This window comes from Capricornis sumatraensis, chromosome 2 (assembly GCF_032405125.1).
Source record: "Capricornis sumatraensis isolate serow.1 chromosome 2, serow.2, whole genome shotgun sequence".
Lineage (NCBI taxonomy): Eukaryota > Metazoa > Chordata > Mammalia > Artiodactyla > Bovidae > Capricornis > Capricornis sumatraensis.
This window is the reverse complement of record NC_091070.1, coordinates 220540557-220565224: the sequence shown is the minus strand read 5'-3', so window position 1 is coordinate 220565224 and position 24668 is coordinate 220540557. Positions and strand designations below refer to the sequence as shown.

At 62.4% G+C, this 24668-nt stretch overlaps 1 protein-coding gene across 1 annotated transcript in view; it reads right to left on the bottom strand.

Annotated features, from left to right (window-relative positions):
- Window positions 1-3312: 3312 nt before the first annotated feature.
- Window positions 3313-24668, bottom strand: part of CROCC2 (ciliary rootlet coiled-coil, rootletin family member 2) — a 74363-nt gene continuing 53007 nt past the window's right edge. The window contains 14 exon segments of the mRNA XM_068962064.1: window positions 3313-3532; window positions 3869-3948; window positions 4887-5066; window positions 7748-8074; window positions 8300-8612; window positions 18294-18535; window positions 18568-18575; window positions 19144-19347; window positions 19446-19456; window positions 19680-19809; window positions 20050-20407; window positions 21196-21348; window positions 22291-22450; window positions 23701-23918. Of these exon segments, the coding sequence (XP_068818165.1) occupies window positions 3313-3532; window positions 3869-3948; window positions 4887-5066; window positions 7748-8074; window positions 8300-8612; window positions 18294-18535; window positions 18568-18575; window positions 19144-19347; window positions 19446-19456; window positions 19680-19809; window positions 20050-20407; window positions 21196-21348; window positions 22291-22450; window positions 23701-23918 (2604 nt within the window).

The window sequence follows — 24668 nt, the reverse complement described above, 5'->3', positions numbered from 1 at the left end:
CACATACACGCACTCATGCATCCCAGCACAGACACCCATATACACACACACCCTACACACACACCCCACACACATGTCCACACACACACACCAGCACACACACACACCAGCACACACACACACCAGCATACACACACACAGTCACACACTCCAGTGCGTGCGCGCTCGCGCACACACACACACACACACACACACTGGTGCACACACACACATACACACACCCACACCCTGGCACACACACACACTCACCCTGGCACACAGGGGGATTTTCATGAACCCCTCCCTGGCGCCCCGCTGGCTCAGCTGCAGAGTGGGGAGGTGGGGGAAGCCCGGAGGCCAGTAGCACAGAGGTCACGGCCAAGGTCAGAAGAGGGGTGTGGCAGCCCTGCCCTCCTGGGACAGGAAGGTGGCTCCTGAGCCTCACTGGCAAAGGCACGGAGGGGGCAGGACACGACCCCCACGGGGTCACCGGAGGGCAGAGGGGCCAGAAGACTGGTCCCCGTGGTAGGAGCCCAGGAGGACGTGCTTTTCTATGTGTGGCTTTCGGTGGGAACTGGGCAGCGTCTGCCAGCTGCGTGGTGGGCTCGGAGCCCGGCGGGGAGCCCAGCAGAAGCCTGCTCCTGTTTGTCTCCTCAGTGGGGAGAGCCGGGGACCCCACCCTGACAGGGAGGTGGCTGGCGTGGGGGTGGCCGTCCAGGCTGACCCTGGACCCCTGCTGGACCTGCCCGCCTCCTGCAGGGGGTGCAGGGGGAGCCCCTGCCCCTGTTGCACTTCCTGCTCTGGTTGAGGTGCCGGGGACCCTAGCAAAGGCTCACTTCGGGGCTAAGTTTTGGGTTGACCTGGGCGCCTATGGGAGCGGGGTGCCCGCCATGGTGCTCAGCAGACGTGCCCAGGAAGGACTGTTTCTCCAGGCTCAGTGGGAACGGCTGGCCCAGACAGGGCCTCAACCCGCCTCCCAAGGGAGTCCTCTCACAGTTTGTGAGATGCCCAGGCCTGGGCCCCCCGGAGAGCTGGCGCGCTTGGTCTGGGTGGGGCCAGTGGCAGGCAGAACCCCGCAAGGCTGTACGTCCCAGGCACAGGCCTGCTGGCCCTCCCTGGGCCATGTGCCGTCCCTTTCGGGAGACTTGGAGTTAACAGGAGGCTCCACCACGCTGGGCATTACATTTCAAACACAGTCACACACACACACACACTCCACAGGCGCAAAAGAGAAAAAAAAAATTCTTTTTTCCAGGTGCTAAAAATATTATCAGGAAATACTTTTTAGCAATGTGCTGTTTCAGGTTCCCCTCTGGACTCAAGGGTGCCTTTGTCTTTGCCACAGAAAGTCCACATTTATCAAAACCAAAATCGTTTTATCAAGCAGGCTCATGTTTTGCGACGGGGAAACCTGAGCCTCCCCAATAGGCCTGTGACACTTTAATTTAGGGCCTGAGTGTGTGTGCAGTTTAGATGGGGAGCCCCAAGCTGGACTTGGGACACCCCAGGACCCCGTGCCAGCCAAGGTGGGGCGTGTTCCCCCGCTGGAAGCTGGCCAGGCAGGCCGGTCCCTGCAGGGTGGGGGCAGGGGCTCCAGCAGGGCTGTTAGTGGCAGCAGCTGGCTGGCTGCATCCCCAACTCTCTCTCCTTCTCCCCAGAGCCATGGGGCTTCCACACGGGTGACACCCCAGGGAGACCCTTTCCTGCTCCAAGAATGAGGTCAGCAGGTCACAGAGCCTGGAGGGCAGGTGGGGTCCCACTCCTGGGGAGCCCGCCGGGTGTGGTCACGACACTGAGAGGCTGGCTGGGGCAGCTGGTGCATGGAGCGGAGGGGGGCCTGGGTCCCGGGCCCATGGCCATCTGCACAGGGCACGGTGACCATCAGACTTTCACACAGAAGCTACGCACTCAGCACTGGAGATGTTTAAGAAAACAGTTTACTTCCATTAGAAAAATCCTTTAACCTAAACATACAACTTTATATTGAACAAGTAAAAATAGTGTCTCCTCCACTGGTTGAACTTTCACTGAAATATGACAAATCCTAGAGGGTCCCAGGCATGAAAGGTCTCCCGGGAGCAGCCAGGCAAGGAGGGTCCGGGAATCACCAGGAGAACGTTGGTCCCAGCGCAGGTGGCTAGCAGGTCAGTGCTGGGAGGTCTCTCCGACCCCTCCTGCATCTGGCTCTGTTCCTCTTTCATCTGTGGGCACCCACTGAGCACCTCCTCTGCGCTGGGAGCTTCGGTCCAGACATGCGACCCGGAGAGGCCAGGCCCGCAGAGAGGAGAGCGTCAACGCCAACTCATCTCCGGCTGCGCTTGTCTCCGTGCTCTCCACCCGCCGCCCTCGGGGTCCCTCCTCCACAGGGAGCGGACTGCCGGGTCCCTGGGCCGCCAGGCCGGGGAGGGAGGGAAGAGGTCCTGAGAGTCACACGCTGTCTCACGGCCTTCCCCTCCCATCTGTGCGATGCTCTCCAGTGGTGGCCTGGGGGGCGGTGTCTCTGGGTTGCTCTTTGCTCTCTAACCGGCCGCTGCAGTGGGTGACTGTCTGGCGTCTACCACCACCAACGCCTCCTTTGCCCGGAGCATCAATGCTAATGGGTCACCACACTCTCCACCGCACTCTGGGAGTTGGTGATGGACAGGGAAGCCTGGCGTGCTGCAGTCCATGGGGTTGCAAAGAGTGGGACACGACTGAGTGACTGAACTGAACTGAACACTCTTCCGCTCTGAGCCTGGGTCGAACTTCAGAATCCTTCTCAACACAGCCGCCAGTAATTGGACAGGCTTGACAGGCAGAATGCAGAGTGTTTGGCCACCTCTCTCTAGACACCGCTTTGCACAGCCTACGACATACGGTCACCCCATGACTAAGCTCCATCCAGGAGGGGCTCTGGCAGGACAGCCTGGGGTACAGGCTGGGTCCATGTTGCAGCAGACAGGTGGCTGCTGTCACGCTTGGGCCGCAGCTCACATGACGGGGGTGGGGAGCTCTGCCAGCTTCAGCCCTCTCACCCCCCAGGAGCCCGGTGGGCTGCAGCTGGCACCTGTGCTCGAGGAATGTCCTGGGCTGGCTGGAGCCCACAGATGTTGTCAACACGTCACTGACGAAACCAGAGGCCGTTTGGAGCGGAACCAGATCGCCCTGACCCGTGTTCATGGGAAAAGAGGGAAAAACGCTGACAGGTGAACTGCCCGGCCTGAGATGGCTGCCTTGGTCTCTGTGGCAGCCAGGGCTGGATTCCTGCAGGAATCTCCGAGCGCTTATGGGCTGGATTCCTGCAGCAATTCCCAGCGCTTATGGGCTGAGAAATCGGGTGGTCCTCTAACAGCTCTAACGTCTACACCCCAGGGCCTCTCGCAGCCAGTGAGTCACGGGGACCGGACTCTGAGTCACTTCCAGCCACCTGCCACCGTGACGGCCCCGCAGTTCCTGGAGACGGAGTCGGGCCGCCTCGGGGCGTGGGGAGGTGGCGGCTGGGCCTTGCAGGACATTATGTTTTTGGCTCCAGTTGGTGGAAATGTTCTCCACGTGTTTCCCTGTGTTTACAGAGCTGAGGGCACGGAATGCAGCCCGCAGTGCGGAAGTCGGCCTGCCGGGACCTGGCCCGGTCAGCACGCCCGCCTGGTGCCAGGTCGGACGCGGGCCGCAGGGAGGCCCCGTGCAGCCGGGGGTTGAGGGGCGCCTCACAGAGCAGGGCCCAGAGCTCGGTCCTCGCCTGCCAGAGCCCGGGGTCCTGAGGGCCGGGGCAGCTTGGCGGTCAAGGGTCAGAGGGCGCCGCTGACTCCAGGGCGCCCCTTGAGCTCGAGTCCCTGCTGAGCGGCGGTTCTGCTGCCTGCTGGTCGGGGCTGGGGCGGCCTGGCCACCTGGGCTCGGGAGCCGCCTTCACTTCTTGGCCCGGAAGGCCTGGTGGAGGAAGGCTTGCCGCCACTGCACGTCCTGGTCCAGCGGCTGCCTCCGGCTGGCCACCTGGGGACGGGCAGGAGTTCAGGAGGGCGGGCGGGCCCCATGGCTGAGCACCATGACCGGAAGGACTGGGAGGCCTCAGTCCCCGGCTCCCGAGGGGGGTGTGCCTGCGGAGAAGCTCCAGGCAGACGGGCAGACGCACCAGCAGCAACGGGCTGTTTGGTCCTACCTGTGTGCAAGGTCACCACCACCACGTCCTAGGCACCGAGGCGACCACCCACCCCACTGGTTGGACCCCTTCCGCTCAGCCACGATGAGGACAAAGAGCTCCTTGGCGGGTGAACCGAGCCCATGCGGCCTGGAGGGACACTGCTCAGGGGGAGCCGGCTTCACTACGTGTCCCGGCCTCAGGTTCCTCGTCCAGGAAATGGGGGTTTTGACCAACCGGCTCCCTGGTGTCTGAGCGCTCAGAGCACACGGGGCAGCCCTGACCAGCATGTGTGTGTTTGCGTGCATGTGCACACACAGGCATGAGTGTGCACACATGTGTGTGCGTGTATGCATGTGCACACACGTGCATGCATGTGTGCATGTATGTGCGTGCATGTGAGGGGGCAGAGTGCGTGTGTGCATGTATGTGCATGCATGTGTGTGTGCGTGCATCTGAGGGGGGAGAGTTACATGCTCAAAGCGCTGTTCTGCTTTGTGCCCACCCCGTCACCCCCCACACTGCTGACCTGTCCCCGACTCTGGAGCCACCACGGTGCAGTGTGCCAGGCGCGTCTGGACACTTCACACCCAGCGACCTCTGACTGCGGGACTGTCCCCACCCCTCTTGATGGGGGACAATGGCGGCATGGAGAGGGTGGTGACTTGCCTCTGCCCCTCAGTGACTGTGGGGTGACGGGAGGACACGTAGGGGCCCTGGGGTGGCCTGGAGGAGCTCAGGCTGAGGCCAGGCAGGCACAGGACCCCCTCCCTGTGCACCCCTGCCAGCCCACCTGCCCCTCCCGCACCTTCGCCTGCCGCTGCTGGGCCCTCTCTCGGGACACCGGTGCCTGTGCAGCCTGTGGTCGGGCCCCGTGCAGGCACTCGGTCTCGGCAGCCTGGAGTCGCTGGTGCCGGGCGAGCAGCTCCTGGAGCCGCTGGGTGTGGGCCTGCTCCAGCTCCGCCGTCTGGACCTGGGGGAAACCCCAGGCGCATCACTGCCCACCCCGGGCTGGGCTGCGCAGAGGCCCAGGGTGTCCAGGTGGCCCCCTCCTGGACCGGCAGGTGGGCTCGGGGTTTTGTACACACATTCGACCTCTGGGCCTTGTCTGGGCTGGAATCCTGCCCACAGGCCTCCAAAATGAGCCTTGCGTCTGTTTTAATGGTGTCCTCCTCTCCACTTGGCTGGACTGGGGGTCCCACAGGCATCACGAGCTGAGGCTTGCCCCTCCCCTACTTGCCGATCCCCTGTCTGGTGACAGAGGGGCTGCCCGTGGGGGAATGGCAGGCACCCCCGCACACACGGAGCACCCCCAGCACCTGCAGGCCCACCTGAGCCTGCGCCTCCCACGCCGCCCCTCTTCTGGCCCATGCATTGGCTTACAGGTGCTTGACTGTTCCCCCAGCGCCCGCAGGGCCATGGATCCCTGAGACCTGAGGGGTCTCCCTGGTGGACCCCTCGCTGCCCGCGGCTTTGTCTCTGCACTGTTCTGCACCAGAGAGGTCCAGCCTGTCTGTCCCATGTGTGAGCTCATGCTCATTGGACAGACCCAGCTTCCGGGACCCACACCCACCTAGACCCCCCAGCCCCTGAGCCCTCTGTGCCCACATTCTGCCTGCCTGGGGACTGCCCTGCTTGGGCACAGACCTTCCTGGCCCCATGGCCGCCATGCCCTGCAAAGGGCATGGGAGAGCTGGGGTAGATGCTCGGCCACTGGCCACTGAAGGAACACATGGTCTTTGGGGGAAGGTTTAGGGGCTCCTCTTGCCCCCATGGGGATGGTCCCTTTGGAGGAAGCAGCTGACACACAGGGCGGACCTGGCCTGGCTGTCAGTCACCGGGGCAGGACGGGAACCTGGGCCCCGACCAAGACCCATCTCCACTACGCCAGCTCTGGGCCGGGTGGGGCAGTGGTCAGGGGCCACCTGGCCGGTCCCTGCTTCTGAGCCCCCTAGACCTGCCCCCCTGCCCTCTGGATGGGCCTGGCCTCTGGGGGCCCTGGGACGAGGCAGGCGGGTCTGGAGGGCAGAGGGCCAGGGGCCATACCACAGCAGCAAAGGGTCCTTTCTTCTTCAGGACTGAGGGAAGGCAAGAGCCCCCCTCCACTGCAAAAGGAAGTCCTGTTTCTTTAAAAATCCAGTTACACTCCTGGATGCGCATGTTAAAAAGAGGAGAGAAAAGTGAAATCCAAAATAAATAAACGGCTGCATCCGGGTTTCCCCTCCTGAGACACCAGTAAAGGGTTTATGGGCTTCGGGCCCCTCACAGCTGACCTCCTGGAACTCATTAGCTGCTCCTCCCCTCCCCCTGGGCTCCAGGGCTGCTGCCCGAGGCAGTGCCATCTGGGCCCCCCGGCCCCCCCAGGCCCCCCACCCTGAGTGGCCACGGAGCCCTCGACTTCCCCAGCTCAGCACAGGGTCCTGCTGACCGGGCCCAGCCGGCCAACCCTCCTCTCAGGAGGGCAAGAGGCCTTGTGTGGACAGGCTGGCTGCTGGCTTTCAGTGACCATCCTGATCTGCTGGCCCCTGAGCCTCCGTCCCAACCCCAATTCTGTCCCCAGGGTCCTTGCCTCCCACTGCCACCCCACTGAGCCAGCCACTTCCCTCCGGAATGCCCTCTTGTCCCTGAGCCCACCTCAGCTGGACAGCGTGCCCCAGGTGGTGCCCTGCCGGTGGGGCCTCGCTGTCCTGCCTTGGGGCTTGAGGGTCAGTCTGCTCCGGAGCCCACCCTCCTCGTCATCACCAGCGGTGGCACAGGCAGTCATCAGCCCCTGCGGGGACCCCGCTGCCCCGGTTCTGCTCACGGGCACCCTATCCTGCCCTGCTGTGGCGGTGGCCTCTGCCTCTCCTCTCGACCTGAGCCAGCCCTCCTCATTCCGTGTTCCTATTCACAGGGCCCCCACCCCATCTTTGTCCTTCCAAGTCCGAGAGCCCCGGGCACGGTCAGCTTTTCACTCATCCCAGCAGCCATGACTACGTGCTGATACGGCCAAGCCTGGCCTCTGTGTGCCTGGGTCCTTCTGCCCTTGGCCCAGGATACCCAGACAAGCCCCACCCCACCGTGGAACTAGTCTGTGCAGGACCCCACGGGGCAAGCGACCCCTGACAAGCTCAGGAATCCACCGGCCCCCGCAAAGTCCAGGGGTTAAGCCGTGTAACACTGGACCCTGTGCCCCTGTCTGAGAGGCCCTTGCTGGGCACCATCACCTGGACCTTCATGACGGACAAACCCTCCCTTCTCTGCCCAGGGCCAGCGCAGACCTGGTCCTCTGTGCCCACACTTCCGGGCACCAGGGCGGCAGGACACACCCTCCAGGGGACTCGGGTTCCAGGGGTGGGTGGCCGCGTGCTAGGGCCACACAGCTCCAGGCAGCACTGGCTCACGCCGCAGGAACCACGTGGGATGGGAGGTGATTGCCATGACTGGGAGCTTCCCCGGGGACAGCAAAGGTAGGGCTGGGGTCACACTGCGGAGGGGCAGGTAGGTCCACGGGGGGCCTGCCACCCCTAGGCTGATGCTGAGCTTGGCGGCAGGGGGACAGGCCCAGGTCAGGCGGAGCCCCCACTCGCAGGTTGAGACAGAGAAGCCCCTCCAAGCCCGTGCCTCCCCTGACCCAGCCCCTGCACGCCTCATTCCCTGTCTCCCCACCCCCACCTCTGCAGAGACCACCCCGTCCATCCCGAGTCCCGCGGCCTCGCCCGGTGCACCGCGAGCTCCCCCTGCAGGCGGGCCATCCGGGGAGCAGCGCGGCCGCCCCTCCCGCAGGACGCGCCCCTCCCGCAGGACGCGCCCCTCCCGCAGGACGCGCCCCTCCCGCAGGACGCGCCCCTCCCGCAGGACGCGCCCCTCCCGCAGGACGCGCCTCTCCGCGCAGTGCGGCGCGCGCTCCCTGCTGCCGGGCCCAGCGCCTGGACGGAGCGCGGGCGGCTCGTGGACCAGGCGCTCCGGCCTGAGGCTGGGCTCCTGGCCCGGCTCATGACCCTCCCTGGAGGCGCATGTCCACTGTCCACCCGCTGTCCTCGTCGGGGCACCCGCAGTGGAGCAGCCAACCTCAGGCCCCCGACTCCCCTCCCGCCCCTCCCGCCTGGGTTTCCCCCGCTGGGGGCTGGATGCCTGACGCCAGCCCCTAGCGTCTCCCTGGATGTCCCGTTACACACCGAGGGACTAATTCCGAAGGAAGGCAGGACCGTGCCCCCCGGGGCCCACCCCCTGCCGCAGGGGCTCCCGAGTGCCCTCAGGCTTGCGGCCCTTGCGCTCCAGGCGGGCCAGCAGCTCCAGAGGCCCGCCCCGCCGCCGGGGCCCTGGCTGCGCCCCCAGCTCCCATCCAGGCCCAGCCGCAGCGTCTGGCAGCTCTGGGGGAGGCAGACTCAGGCGGTCCTGGGGGCACAGCCCAGGTATGCTCCAGAGGACGCAGCGCCGGGCGTCTGCCTGGATCACGTGCAGGGCGGGCGTGTAAAGAAGCAAGAACGGTCGAGTACAGTGGGCACCCCTCACAGTTTTAGAAGCAGGGCTTGTTGGCCTGGTGTGGGCAAAGGCACCTCCCCACTGTGGTCAGAGCGGCCTCGGAAGACAAGCCTGTCGTCCCTGCCTCGCTCCTGGCCCTTGGAATAAAGACCCTGATAGTCCTCAGAAGCTCGCATGGCCTGTGGGGCTCGGCCCCATGCCCACCACGTGTGGCCTGCTTCCTCTGGGCTGGCTGCAGTGCTCCCGGGACGCTGGGGCTTCCTCCTCAGCCCGAGCCTGTTGCTGCCCACTGCCTTCCTAGCCTGACAGCCCAGGGCCACGAGCCTGCCGGCCCCCTGCCCCGCTCAGAGCCTCGGTGAGAGGCGAAGGCGCCCTGTGTCTGCGGCTGGAGCCGGCACAGTGGGCCCGGGCCTCTGGGAATGCATGTTGTCCTATTGTGGGCGGCTGAGTGGGAAAGCAGAGGTGAGGGGGCGAGGGAGGCGAACTGGGGTCCCCGAGATTGTCCTCAGGGAGCCCGCGGCGGCTCGGGCTGGGAGAGGGCAGCAAATGGACTTTCGAGCAGAGGGAAGAGGAGACACAGCCCCGGGAGGCTCGGCGAGCTGGCGCAGCTCGGGAGGGACGGGGGGCCCTTGTGCGGGATGCTCCAGAGGCCGGAGAATCAGGCCCCAAAGGACCCTCTGGACGGGACCAGGGTGCTGGTGGTCTCTGTGTGTGAGGCGGCGGGGTTGGGGTGCTGAGGTCTGGGGACAGGAGGCGGGCATCCCTTCCAGAAGCCTGGCTGGGGGAGGGGAGACGGGACAGCAGTGAGGGGAGGGGTGTGGGTTGTGCGGGGCACAGAGCCAGAGAGGGGACCTGAAGGCAGGGACCCCGGTGGCCCATCAGGCTCAGCCCTCGGGCTACAGGCTCAGGCAGCACACGTGTGGCTCACAAGGAGCGGGATGCCTAAGGGGCCGTCACAGCCTTTCCCGGCCAGTTTTCACTGGATGCAGGAGGAGGACGGGCTCAGGGGAGGCAGGGCCGTGACTGGGGTCCTGTCCCAGGCTGGGTGAGGAAGGGGCAGGCAGAGTGACCCTGCATTGGTGTTTGGGGTTCTGACTATTCAGGACTTTAAAGGAAGGAGTGCAACGCTTGCACCTAAAATTGAAGTTTCAGCCTTCTTTGTAATTTTGGAAATGACAGTTTTCTGTTTGTATACATTTTCCAGTGGAAAACCAGAAGTTTCCCTCAAATATGGCTTAACCATTTCACAGGCTTTTAAGGAGGCCCAGGCGCTCCTGTGGAGCATCGCGCTACTCCTGTGCTGATGCGGCTCGTACGGGACTCTGTAACTGGAATGATCGCAGCAGGAACGGCGTGGCCGCCCTTCATGAACATCACCCTGTGCCCCACTGGGTCGGTCTCCTCCTTGGGTGCCTTTGGTTCTGAGCCCTGATCCTGAGACAGGTGGGGGCTGGCCGAGCCAGCGTCACCAGCCCACAGTGCTCAGAGTGGGGTGCAGCTGCAGGTGGCATGCCGCCCAGCCCTCCTGCCCAGGCTTGACGGTCTGCTCCGGCAGCTCCTGGGTTTGAGGAAGGGGCTGGGGCTCCTTGTGTACCCTTGGACCAGCGCTCAGCCTGGGTTTCCCTTCTGTGAACGGGCGTGATGAGATCTCATGGGGTTCCTGTCAGGACCAAGAGAAGGATGGGAGAACTGTGGGGACCCCCCCTCGCATGAGGGCTGCCGGAATGTGGGGGTCACAGAGGCGGAAATGCCTCAGGCACCAGTGCTGCAGGCAGGGGTGCCGCTCATCACCCGGCCTGTTGCACAGGAGCAGAGCCCAGCACGTCCCTCTGAGCTCTTGGACTTAGGGCCTCAACCTTCTCATCCACTGGTGACTTGGACCAGTCTGTTCATTGGTTGGCCAGCGGCCGGTGTGGGTGGGCATGGGCGGCAGGTACCCTCTTGCAGGTGGCCCTTTGCTCCTCTTGCAGGCGGCCCTTTGCGCCTGGTCCTGCCCTCTGGGAGCCCGGAGCCCTCTGGCCAGTCCTGGGACAGAACCGTCACTGGGAAGTGCTCATGTGTAAGGGGCAGAGCCCTTCTGTTTACACAGTGGGCCTCAGCGGCCCCGACAGGAGGCCTGCTCTGTGGTGGGTTCCTGGCAGCTGGAAGCTTCCGGACTCTGCCCTGCTCACCTCTTCGCCCGCCCTCACGCCAACCTCTGCCACTTTCACCGCACAACTGTTACAGTCAGTTTTCTTATTCTCTTTCAAAATCCCTTGGAAAATCTCAAACTCCTCTTCTCTGTAAACTGCTATCGACTTGTCCAGTTTCCCTCCAGATGTACCACAAACAAGTAGAGAAACTGAACCAAGAAACAACAACCAAAATCAACAACCAAGACGGCAGGTGCACGTGCAAAGGGACACCTGCAAGAGGGGCAAAGGGCCGCCTGCAAGAGGGCAGGCGCGCGAGCAAAGGGCCACCTGCAAGCCGGCCGAAAGCTCTGACCGCCCAGAGCCGCTGGCTCCCAGTAAGACAAGTGACAGAAAGAGACACAAGCTTTGATTATCCTTCCATTAATAAATGACCTTTGAATGAAAGAAGACATAAAGACAGAAACTCCTAGAAAACTGGTTAAAAGAAAGGGAGGGGGGAAGAATTCATATTGAAAAGCATGATGAAGGAAAGTGTGCTAATATTGAAAAATTCACTATTGGAAGAATAAGCCTAAACATAAAGACATCACTTATATAATCAGAGAGATCAGAAATGTTACAGCAACAAAAAGGACGTTATTAGGGATAAAAATGGAAACGAATGAACTAGACAAAAAGGAGAAAAGAGATAAAAGTTAATTCTTTGAAAAGGCCAATAAAACAGATGAACTGTTGGCAAGTTAAAGAGAAACAGAAATCTCTTAACATAACTACCAGTCCATCCTAAAGGAGATCGACTCTGAGTGTTCATTGGAAAGACTGATGCTGAAGTTAAAGCTCCAGTGCTCTGGCCACCTGATGCGAAGAGCTGACTCATTGGAAAAGACCCTGATGCTGGGAAAGATTGAAGGTGGGAGGAGAAGGGGGCGACAGAGGATGAGATGGTTGGATGGCATCACCAACGCGACGGACATGGTGTGAGCAAGCTCCAGGAGATGGTGATGGACAGGAGGCCTGCCGCGGTGCAGCCTATGGGTTCGCAAAGAGTCGGACACGACTTAGTGAATGAACAGCGGCAACAACACGTGTAAATAATGGTTAAATATGCGAGTGGCTCCCTGGTGCTGCATTAAAACCATGAGATGAGTGATTTCCAAATGTCAAAAACTGACCCCAGAAGAGATGGAAAACGGAAACAGACCAGTGGGGGAAAAGTTGGGAGAGGGAATTCAGATGGTTATCTGAGAAGACAGGCATGGCAGGGAGCTTGCAGGCGAGCTCAACACGACCTTTCAAGAAAGCTTAGCTCTGAGGCTATTTAGACTCTTGCAGGTGATAGAAAGAGATGGGAAGCTCATCAATTCATTTTATGAAAATAGAATACATGTAACACATTAAAGAACTTGGGGAAGTATGGCACCCTAAAGGAACACAGACATTCCTGATCAAATGCTAGGAATCCACTCCAGCCATAGCGTGGGCCAGCGCCTCCGGCCTGGGAGGCCGAGCCGCTCCCCGCGTTGCTTCTAGAACCTGGATGGAAGCCTGATTCAGGCCCTGGAGGCGAGCTCTCTGTGGAAGAGCGGAGGGTGTGGAGGGCGTGTGGCAAGCTGGTGGACGTGGCATGCCTGGGTGCCAGGAGGCCGCAGTTAGCCCTCTGAGCCATTGAGGCCGTGACCTGGCTCTGGGCCGAGGACAGCCTCGGGCGGCCTCTCCCAGTGGGCGGGTGCCAGGACCCCCACCGTGCCTCCCGCTGGCTGGGCCACCAGCGGCCTACGGGCCCCCTGGGGGCCTGTGTTCGCGCGTGTCCTAACCTCAGGGCTCGGGTCTGCGTTGTTGATCTATTGAATTCCCAGGGTAGCCCTGGAAACGGCAAAGAGCGGGGGGTGGTTTGTTCTCAAACAAGAATCTTACTGTTTGCATAGCACAGCCTACCATTTAATTAGAAAAATATGTTTTTAATTAACTTTCTCTTGACAAACACATTGGCTTATGTGAAACAGGGGAAAAATCCAGTCCGTGAAAGTGAAAGATGTTGTAAACGGCAGGCCTCGCTCTAGCTCATGCTGGCAGCCTGGCCACCTGGCCTGGACGCGCTGTGCGCAGCGGGGTGTGTGGCCGTGAGTACTGAGTGCCCAGGGAAACCCTGCAGCTCAGGTTCCCTGGGAGTTGGGCGCCGGGGGCCTCTGCTGACTTAGGGGCGCCTGAAACCCCTCCCCGGCGCCCACCGAAACGGCCAGTGGGTCACAGAAACTGGGAAACTTTCCTCAGAGCTGGAGACAGGGACTATGAGGGTTCCCGAACGATGGAGAGCAGAGGAAGCCAACTGGCCTAAAAATAGGAGAATTGATAATTGCCAGGATTCTTAGAAAAATTGGACATAATTTGGATAGATTTTAGCACACACGCTCTGCTAAACACTTGGCCAAACAGAAAAATGAATGTGGGCAGAGAGATGTAAACAATACCCCAAAGATGCTGTCAGCACCCGAGGGGGGCCCATGTAGGACCCCCATGTAGGACCCCCCATGTGGAAACCCATGTAGGGACCTCAGAAGTCAGGCTGAAAGAGGTGCAGGGGGTGGGGGTTGGCCTCCAGGGACCAAGGTCATGGGGTTGAGTCACCAGGAAGGGCCCCAGCTGTGCTCAGAGGTCAGGCCTCACTTTTTGTATTCCTGGAACAGAAAAGTTCTGGGGGACTCAGCAACGTCTCTGGTGCCACTCCCCCACATCTCCTCATATCTCCGCACATCTCCACACATGTCCCCACATCTCCCCACGACTCTCTCCCCTCCCCATGGCCCCTATATCTCCCCGCCTCTCCCCATGGCTCCCCACACCTCCTCACAACTCCACACATCTCCCCATATCTCCTCACATCTCCTCATATCTCCACGCATCTCCCCACATCTCCCCACATCTCCCCACATCTCCTCACATTTCGTCACATCTCCACACGTCTCCTCACATCTCGTCACGTCTCCTCATGTCTCCACACGTCTCCTCACGTCTCCACACGTCTCCCCACGTCTCCCCACATCTCCCCACATCTCCCCACATCTCCTCACGTCTCCTCACGTCTCCCCACATCTCCCCACGTCTCCTCACGTCTCCTCACGTCTCCGCACGTCTCCTCACATCTCCCCACATCTCCCCACATCTCCTCACATCTCCTCACATCTCCACACATATCCACACATCTCCCCACATCTCCTCACATCTCCCCGTATCCACATATCTCCCCATATCTGCACACATCTCCTCGCGTCTCCTCACATCTCCCCACATCTCCTCACATCTCCACACATCTCCACACATATCCACACATCTCCCCACATCTCCTCGCGTCTCCTCACATCTCCTCACATCTCCACACGTCTCCTCACGTCTCCACACATCATCTCCTCACATCTCCACACATCTCCCCACATCTCCTCACATCTCCCCGTATCCACACATCTCCCCATATCGGCACACATCTCCCCATGTCTTCTCACATTTCCTCACATCTCCTCACATCTCCTCACATCTCCACACATCTCCTCACATCTCCCCATATCTGCACACATCTCCTCACGTCTCCTCACATCTCCTCACATCTCCTCACGTCTCCTCATGTCTCCACACGTCTCCACACGTCTCCACACGTCTCCACACATCTCACATCTCCCCACATCTCCTCACATCTCCTCACATCTCCCCGTATCCACACATCTCCCCATATCTGCACACATCTCCTCATGTCTCCTCACATCTCCTCACATCTCCACACATCTCCTCACGTCTCCCCACGTCTCCACACATCTCCTCACGTCTCCTCACGTCTCCTCACGTCTCCTCACATCTCCTCACATCTCCCCGTATCCACGCATCTCCCCATATCTGCACACATCTCCTCACGTCTCCTCACATCTCCTCACATCTCCACACATCTCCTCACGTCTCCCCACGTCTCCTCACGTCTCCTCACGTCTCCACATGTCTCCTCACATCTCCCCACATCTCCCCACATCTCCTCACATCTCCTCACATCTCCACACATCTCCTCACATCTCCCCGTATCCACACATCTCCCCATATCTGCACACATCTCCTCAAGTCTCCTCACATCTCCTCACATCTCCACACGTCTCCTCACATCTCCACACGTCTCCTCACGTCTCCCCACATCATCTCCTCACATCTCCACACATCTCCACACATCTCCCCACATCTCCTCACATCTCCTCACGTCTCCCCATGTCTCCACACGTCTCCTCACGTCTCCACACGTCTCCTCACGTCTCCTCAAGTCTCCTCACATCTCCTCACATCTCCCCGTATCCACACATCTCCACACATCTCCTCACATGTCCCCACATCTCCACACATCTCCTCACATCTCCTCACATCTCCTCACATGTCCCCACATCTCCACACATCTCCTCACATCTCCCCACATCTCCTCACATCTCCTCACATCTCCCCGTATCCACACATCTCCCCATATCTGCACACGTCTCCTCACGTCTCCTCACGTCTCCACACGTCTCCACACGTCTCCTCACGTCTCCTCACGTCTCCACACGTCTCCTCACGTCTCCACACGTCTCCTCACGTCTCCTCACGTCTCCACACGTCTCCACACGTCTCCTCACGTCTCCACATGTCTCCACACGTCTCCTCATGTCTCCACACGTCTCCACACATGTCCCCACATCTCCCCACGACTCTCTCCCCTCCCCATGGCCCCTATATCTCCCTGCCTCTCCCCATGGCTCCCCACACCTCCTCACAACTCCACACATCTCCCCATATCTCCTCATATCTCCCCACATCTCCTCACATCTCCACACATCTCCACACATCTCCTCATGTCTCCACACATCTCTGCACATCTCCCCATGACTCTCTCCCTTCCCCATGGGCCCTATATCTTCCTGCCTCTCCCCGTGGCTCCCCCACACCTCCGCATGGCGGTCTCGTGTCTCCCCACGGCCTCCATGGATCCCCTTGGAATCTGGCTCTCTGCCTTTCCTTTGAGCCTGAAATTTCTGGGCAGAGACACTTGAAGTTCCTGATGGGTTCCTCTGTACCCCAGCTTGGAACAAGACCAGACCCCTTTCTTGAAAGAAGGAAAAAGAACTAGCAAGTAGGTTGCTGTCAACTATGGTTCAGGAGAGCAGCCAGTTCCCAGAGTTTGATCTGAGGGTCTTGAATTGAAAAGTGAGAAATGCAAATCTTGTCAGAAAATGGTGACTGACTTTCTCAAGAAGGTGAGTCCAGAGCTGGAGCCAGAGAGTGAACCATCCTCAGTGAAAACATGAGGGCTTGCCCAGGGCTGTGGGGAGGCAGGGAGAGCAGCCAGGGCGGCTGAGCTGTCTCAGACCCTGAGTCCCCAAGCTTGGTGGGAGCCGTGACAGGAAGGTGAAGTTCAAGGTCAGCAAGGAGGGCCGGGCCCAGAATGGAGGGCTGGCTGCAGCGAGGTTTCAGTGGGAACCGCCCAGAGCAGAGCAGGCTCTCTAAGCCCAGAGGCACAGGTGTGCACCCGGGGTCCAGCCAAAGGGTCCCTGAGCTCAGGAGATGCGCACATTCTCTTCACGCTTAACTCTGAACAGCAGGGAAAGTGCTTCAGTTACAGTGCCACCCTGCCCCAGAGGCGACCAGGAAGGGGAGGAGCTGTGATGCCAAGTGCAGACGCTGGAGGGAAGGGGAGCGGGGAAACACACACATACGGCCCCCCAGCAAAAGGACAGAAAGGGGGTGTTACAGCAGTGAGCGTCCTGTCAGCGATGGAAGGAAAGCAGAGTGCAGTCAGCACACAGCTTTAATTTCTTCAAGGGGTGGGAACATGGGAACACCTGACCTGCCTCCCGAGAAACTGCAGGCGGAGAAGCAACAGTCAGAACTGGACATGAACAACAGACGGGTTCCAAATCGGGGAAGAAGCACATCAGGGCTGTACACTGTCACCCTGCTTGTTTAACTTCTATGCAGAGTGCATCATGAGAAACGCTGGGCTGGAAGAAGCACACGCTGGAATCAAGGTTGCCCGGATAAACATCAATCACCTCAGATATGCAGATGACACAACACTTAATGGCAGAAATTGAGGAAGAACTAAAGAGCCTCTTGACGAAAGTGAAAGGGGAGAGTGAAAAACTTGCCTTGAAATTCAATATTCAAAAAACGAAGATTGTGGCATCTGGTCCCATCAGTTCATGGCAAATAGATGGGAAACAATGGAAACAGCGAGAAACTTTATTTTGGGGGGCTCCAAAATCACTGCAGATGGTGACTGCAGCCATGAAATTAAAAGACACTTGTTCCTTGGAAGAAAAGCTATGACCAAGCTAAAGAGCATATTAAAAAGCAGAGACATTACTTTGCCAACAAAGGTCCATCTAGTCAAAGCTATGGTTTTTCCAGTGGTCATGTATGGGTGTGAGAGTTGGACTATAAGGAAAGCTGAGTGCTGAAGAACCGATGCTTTTGAACTGTGGTGTTGGAGAAGACTCTTGAGAGTCCCTTGGACTGCAAGGAGATCAAACCAGTCCATCCTAAAGGAAATCAGTCCTGAGTGTTCATTGGAAGGACTGATGCTGAAGCTGAAACTCCAGTACTTTGGCCACTTCATGCGAAGAGTTGACTCTTTGGAAAAGACCCTGATGCTGGGAGGGATTGGGGGCAGGAGGAGAAGGGGACAACAGAGGATGAGATCGCTGGATGGCATCACAGATTCAACGGACATGAGTCTCAGTGAACTCCGGGAGTTGGTGATGGACAGGGAGGCCTGGCGTGCTGCAGTCCACAGGGTGGCAAAGAGTCAGACACGACTGAGCAACTGAGCTGAACTGAAGGGAGGCTGACGAAGTGATGGCCAAATACACACAGAGTCAAGTGCAGAGTCCAGGGTCGGGGTGGTGGGGTGGGGCGGCACTGCCAGCACTGAGCAGGGTAGATTCAAGGCAAGTAGCGCGGGACAGGGCACAGGAGCTTGCAGGTCACGTTAGACAGAGCGCGTCACAGAAACCAGAAATTAAAGACTGTGAGAAATAAGAGGAGACACCGCCTCCCGGTAACTGTAGTGGGAAAAGTCAACACGTGATTCTTAGCTCTGATAAACTCAGGAGACAGAATGGCGACGCAGTATGTGAAAGGTGCATTTGTGAGGTTAATTTAATAGAGACATTTTGAAAACTGTAACCTGCAAACAGGAAATTGCTTCTAAGTGTGCATGGAGCAGACACACGTGAACATGTATGTGAGACGGAACACAGCCTGGGCCCTTCCCCTGCTCTCTCAGCCCCTCCCCCAGTGCCTGGGCACCTCACGAGCTCCCAGCCAGGACCTGGTCCCACGGCGGGTAAACCTGGCCCCTGACCCCGCACACTCGGAGAGCGCCTAGGCTGGCCCGGTGTCACCCCTCCCTGCCCTGAAAGCACAGATCTGGGCGGGTGTGGTCTGTCCTGCCCCTGCCCCTTGCTCGCTGTGCCGTGGGGGCCAAGTTGCTCCCTGCTCAGGACTCAGTTTCCCCAGTCTGTAAAGTAAGGGCTGGACTACCTCAAAGATGCTCTGCCCGGGTCAACCCTGAGGAGTCAGCTCCTCGGGGCCCAGTGTACCTGGGAGCCATCTGCTTCAGCCAGCTCAGCGGCCTCTGACCACGGGCAGCTGAAACCTCTCCTTCCTCAGCAGCCCTCTTGGCCTCCCCGTCCCCCCACTGCCCTGGGGTGTGGGTGTTCCCCACCGGCAGCCTCCACCTCTCGTGGCCCGCCACATGTGCTGGGCGCCCTGCCTGCAGCCTCGGGAGCGCCTCCTCCTGCAGAGCCCGCGGGGCCTGTGCACTGCTCAGCTTGCCCTCCACCTGGTGCCAGCCTCGGGGGCAGGCGGGACCACTCGCCTGGCTCCCAGGTTCGGGGGGTACCTGCACGGCCCAGGAGACCGAGGCCCCGTGGGTCTAGGTGGCCGACAGCCAGCTGGTGGAGAGGCCTCCGTCTGATCGTCCCCTGCTCTACTTGTCCTGCCTGGAAGCTCAAGGTCTCTAGAGGAGGTGACCCTTTCCCACCCAGCCTTCTCTCCTTCTGGCTTTGCCCCTGGAAGCCTCTCCCTCGGACACTGTGCCAGGCCCTGGTCTGCCTCCTGAGCAGACCCAGTGTGGAGGGGGTACAGAAATGAGGTGGGGTGCCCAGCAGGGCAGCGGCCCTTTCTCTGAGGGGGTGACACAGGGCAGGGACCTAGCGGGGGAAGGGCCACGTGACTGCAGACGAGCTGGGCACTGTGGCGGGGAGGCTCTGGAGGTCTCTGGACTAGACTCTCTTGCGATGCAGAAACACACCTGAGAAAGACCACCGGCTGCCAAGTGCAGAATGCCCTCGGTGGGTGTGTGCTCTGAGGGCTGGCCCCGGGGCCCAAGCCTGGCATTTCCCAGGACGACCCGCGCCATGGTGCCCAGGGCAGGGCAGAGGCTGGAGCTCCCCTTCTCTGCCACGGCCAGCGCCCTCTGCAGCTGCTCCATGCGGCTGAGGGCCCAGGTGGGCTCGCTCTTGGCCTCGCCCCGCCGGGCGCTCAGGACCCCCGTCTGGGAGTGCCAGACGTCCTGGGGAGGGACCGAGGTTGGGGGCAGGCCGTGGGTGGGCGGACAGTCCATGTGCCCCGCTGGTAGCTGGCGGTGGGCAGCTCAGGGCTGCTCGGGGCAGGGCTCACGGGGGTCCTCAGGGCAGCAGGGTGGGGGTTTGGTTCCCAGAGAGCAGGTCACCGGAGCACTCTGGGGTGACCTGGCCAGCCCCTGGGATGGGTCCTCGGAGGATGGGCCCTGCTGCTGGCCGAGCACAGAGGCAGCCAGACAAGGGGGAAGCTGGGCTTCCAGTGGCTTGAGTGTTTAGTGGTGTTTCTCCCACCGGGTCCCACCAGGGTCTCAGCAGAGCCAGGGGGGACAGACCCGAAGCCCGAGTGAGAGGCTCCTCCCTGTCCCCCTCGGCTCCCCGGCGTGTCCTAGCCACTCCCCTTACCCCTCCCGCTGGGGATCCCTCAGCTTCTGCGTCAGGTCCCTCCGGGCGTCCCTCATGGAGGCTCGGGCCCCTCTGCCCTGCGGTCTCCAGGGCCGGGCGAGGGCCACCAGAGCGGCGAGCGGGACCGGCCCTCAGCCTGAGGACAGAGGGGACCGCTGGGCCCTGGTGGGGGTGCGGTGGGGCGCAGTGGGGGGGCTGTGGGGGCACGCTGGGGTGTGCTGGGGGCGTGGTGGGGGCGGACACAGACGCACAGGTGCCCCGCCCCCTCACGCTGCTGGCCCCACTCTCGGGGAGCGAGGCATCGGGGGAGAGCCCCGAGGGGGCTGGGGCGCCCCAGGAGGGTGACGGGGTGGGCGCGGAGGGCACTGACCTCTGGTGGGGGAGGCGGCCGGCTCAGGAGAGGCCGCGGGGCTCCGTCCGTGGAGCCCCATGCCAGGGTGGAGCGTGGACCACAGCTGGCCCCGCTGGCCCTCTGCCTCCCGCCAGGTGCCCTCGGCCCGGGCCAGCTCCTGTTCGAGGCCATGGGCCCAGTGGCAGGCCCCGTCCGGGTGAACCTGGAGGCTGTCGGCCGTGCCGTTGGCCTGCTGCAGCTTCTGGGTGACGCCACGCAGCTCGGCCCAGAGGGCCCACTCGGACCCCCGGCTCTCGCAGAGCTGCCGCTCCAGGTCCTTCTCCCGGGTCTTGGCCCGGGCCTCCACCTCTGCCAGCATCCGCTGCAGCCTCCGGACCTGTGGGACGAGTGTGGAGGCTCCAGACTCTCCAAGACTCCCCAGGCATCTCGGCCTCACCCCCTCCTTGGGGTGTCACAGCTGGGGGACCCTGGACTTGCCTCCCAATGCATGTCTGGCAGCGGGGACCCACCCCTGAGCCCAGGGGCGGGGAGCACCCCAGGACCATCGAGCAGGTCCCGGCAGGCAGCAGAGAGCCTGGCTGGCAGCCACACGACCCTCGCCAGAGAGGGCAATGGCCAAAGGCCGCCCGCTCCGGGGCCTGTGTGGGGCCAGCCCCAGGCCAGTCTGCCACGGCTCACCCGCTGTCGTCCTGAGTCCACAGCCCCCGCCATGGGCTTCCAAAGGGGTAAACGGGACCAGCGGAATGCCGTCCTGTCAGCATACGCAGGCCAGAGGCCAGGCCACACCTCCTCCCGCTCACTTCACTCCCGTCCCCCCAGACCCCTGCCCCCGACCAGGACCTGTGCCCACGGACCTCCTGCTGGGCCACCGTCCTCTCCTTCCTCTTGGTGGTGCAGCCCCAGGGCGGACGGGCCCTCCCTGACCCAACCGCGCCTCTGCAGCATCCGCCCTGTCCCTCCCGATGCGGACACCCTGTCTGCTGCCGCAGACCCTGCCCACAGCCTGAGCTGTGCTCCAGCCCCCAGGGCGCCCCTCTGCAGTCGGGTGAGGGGCCTGAGCAAATGGGGAATAAATGCAGCCGCCCCCACCCCTCGGGAGGTGCCCAGGCCCCCGCGCACGGTCCCGCTCCAGCCAGACGGAATCCCCGGGTGCTGGGCGCCCACCTCCCTCTGCGCGTCCTCGCGGGCGGCCTCCGCCTCAGCCACCAGCGTCTGCAGCGCCAGGGCCTCCTGCCGGCTCGGCTCCTGGGCGCCCCGGGTCTGCAGCCGCACCAGCTCCCGGCTCTTTCTCTGGTTCTCTACCTCCAGTGTCATCACCTGGACGTGGAGGGGCCACTGTGACGGGGCCGCCTGGGGTAGTTGGCGAGCTGTGCTGACCCCCGCCCCTGCTCATATGTTCTGGGGAGAGGCCCCCCCTCTCAGGCAGCGACGGAATGCGGGGGGGGGGGTGGTGAGTCATGCCCCACTCAGCGCTGCGGTCTGTTCTGCGCCCCTGGGAGAGCAGGCCCTAGCAGCTGACCGCTTTAGCCACTCCCCAGCCTCTGCTGGTGCCGCCCGTCTTGGGGCTGGGACCCTGAGGAGCCCAGGGATGTGAATGATGCCTGGTGTACAGGCCACATGAGCAAGGAGTGTGCTTGTGCCTGGCCCTACAGTAGGCGTTTCACCAACCGCCGTGTCTGTAGAAAGCTGGAAAAAGTGTGTGCGCGCGCGTGGCAGGCCTCCCACACGAGGGGGGCTCTAGGACCCCCCTGGGGTGAGCTTGAGACCAAGGTCGTTGTGTCAGTGGCCGCAGCCTCAGAAGCCAAGGGTGGCGAATGAAGTGGTGCCCATCTGTTCACCCTGAGATCGGAGGCGGCATGATGGGAGTAGCCCAGGCCACCTGGGGGTGTGGGCACCGCCTGGCTGAACCCCCACAGCCAGCCTCAGGCACCGGGTGCGGGGAAGGTGTGTTGGGAGAACCCCACTGTCTGTCCCCCTGCCCCGTGTGGCCGGATCTCCTCAGTGTGGTCCTTGCGGAGCAGAGCTGTGCTGACCCCTGGCTGGATTCCTGGCTCCCAGGCTCCATGGGCGTCAGGGAGATTGTTTTAAGCCAGGGAGTTTGGGGCGTGCCCGTGTGTCTTGCTGGCAGGCCCAACCTGGGCCCCGTGGGTGTGAGCAGCGCACTGCAGCTGCGGCTCCCAGCCTGGAGACAGTGCCCTGGGGGCCTGGAGGCGGGGATGGGGCTGCTCCTGGGGCGGGGGCCCAGGGCAGCACCCTCACCTGTCTGCGTAGCTCCTGGAGCTGCTGCTGGGTGTCCACGGCCGCCCGGTCCGCCTCCCGCAGGCCTGCCCGCAGCTCGCCGGCCTGCTTCTGGGCCGCTGCCCAGGCCTCCTCCAGGACCAGGACCTTCTTCTCCCTCTCCTCCGTGGAGCGCTTGAAGCTGAGAGGAGGGGTGCAGGCGGGCTCAGGCTGGGGAGCGCGGGGGCCTCCGGTACCCCCAGGGGACCATCCTGGAGACCAGCAGGCCACCATCTCCCCACCGGTGATCCTAGCCTCCCGAAGCCCAGCCTCCGAGGGCATGTGCTGTCTGGGTCAGACTCTGGGATGGCCAGGGTGCTCGCCATGGCCGTGTCTCAGCCCCCTCCCTGGGTCTCAGACCCCCCTCAGGTCTCAGCTCCCCCCACCCAGGTCTCATCCCCCCAGGTCTCAGCCCCCTTCTCTGATCTCAGTCCCCCTTCCCCAGGTCTCACCCCCGCCCCGGGTCTCAGCCTCCCTCCCCAGGTTACACCTTCTCCTCGGGTCTCACCCCCCCTCTCCAGGTCTCAGCATCCCCTCCCCGGGTCTCAGCACCCCCCTTCCTGGGTCTCAGCTTCCCCCCTCCCCAGGTCTCACCCCCTGCCCCGGCTCTCACCCCCCATCCCCGGGCCTTAGACCCCCTCCCCAGGTTACACCCCCTTCCCGGGTCTCAGCCCTCCTCCCTGGGTCTCAGCCCCCCTCCCCAGGTTACACGCCCTCCCTGGGTCTCAGCCCCCTCCCCGGGTCTCAGCACTCCTCCCTGGGTCTCAGCCCCCCTCCCCAGGTTACACCCCCTCCTCGGGTCTCACCCCCCTCCCCAGGTCTCAGCATCCCCTCCCCGGGTCTCAGCACCCCCCCTTCCCAGGTCTCAGCACCCCCTCCCCAGGTCTCAGCCCTCCTCCCCGGGTCTCAGCCCCCTCCCTGGGTCTCAGCCCCCTCCCCGGATCTCAGCCCCCCTCCCCAGGTTACACCCCCTCCTCGGGTCTCAGCCCTCTTTCCCTGGTCTCAGCCACCCCTCTCCCCAGGTCTCAGCCCCCTCCCCATTGCCCCTCTGAGGCTCCCCGTGAAGGCCGCAGCACTCGAAGGCCGTCCTGCCCCTGGGAGGCCTCCTTCGCTCCCCAGCCCTTGGCCGTCTCCTTCTGGCCGCTCAGGGACTGTCTCGCCTACTGGACGGAACTTCTCGAGGATGCAGACGGGCCCGGGATGTCCCAGCCTCCCCATCCCAGGCCTGCACTGCGGACTGTCTGGGTGGGCAGCTGACACCGCAGGCCTGCCTGGTGGGCCCTCTGCACCATTGTCAGGCCCCGCCCTATAGGATACCCTGTGTCCCACCGCCCTGCCCCTGGGGCCTAACCAGGCTGGGCTGGCGGGAGCTGCTCCTGGGCGCCGCCCTACCTGGCCTTCTCCTGCTCAGCCCGGCGGAGGGCGGCCCGCAGCTCAGTGTTGGAATCCCGCAGCGCGTCCTTCTCGCGGGCTGCGTCGGCCAGCGCCCTGCGAGCGTCCCGAGCCTCCCCTTGCAGGCCCTCCTGGGTCTCCTCGCTGCCTTGCAGCTCCCGGCGCAGCGCGGCCAGCGCCTCGTGGGCCTCGTCCAGCTGTGCCCGCAGCGTCTCGGCCTGAGGGGGAGCGGGTGGCTCTAGGGGCGGTGGAGGGCCATGAGCCGGGCTCTGGCCTCAGCAGTGTCCCTGGCCTCGGGTCCTCCAGCCTTGAAGAAGCAGGAGGCCTGGCTTTGCCTGGCCCACTGAGGCTGCAAGGCAGCTCCTGGGGGCCCATCCCAGACCCCAACAGGGAACACCCCGACCCCTTCTGATCCTGGAGTGCCACTGGGCACCCTCCCCGCACGCCTGGGACGTGGTCACTGGCCAGCAAGGCCTGTGAGGGGCATAGCTCTGCCCACCATCTGCATTGTCCCCACCTGCTGTCCCTCAGGCCCACTCTTGTCCTTCAGTGAGGATGTGGGGTCCTGGCCTGCCCACCTCGGTGTGGACAGACATCTCATGCCCTAGACTCCGGAACCCTGTCCCCTGTCTGTGGCCTCAGCTCCCAGCTGGTGAAGGGAAAGTGGAGAGACAGGGCGTGGAGAGACGGGACCATGGAGAGATGGTGGAGTGGGAGACATGGGGAGTGGAGGGACAGGTCAGTGGAGGGATGGGGCGTAGGGAGGGCCGTCTCCAGGCAGGCTCCCTGACGTTCTCCGGCTGCAGCAGAGCCGCTGGGGCCAGGCTGTCGCTGTCACAGGAGCAGGGGTCGGGGCCCGCCCCAGCATGGAGGGGCAGACTCCAGGGCAGGCTGTGGAGCAAGTGGGGGCCTCAGGCTGCTCTGGGCCTCCATGTGCTGAGCAAGTTGGGAGATGGGGCGGGTGTGTC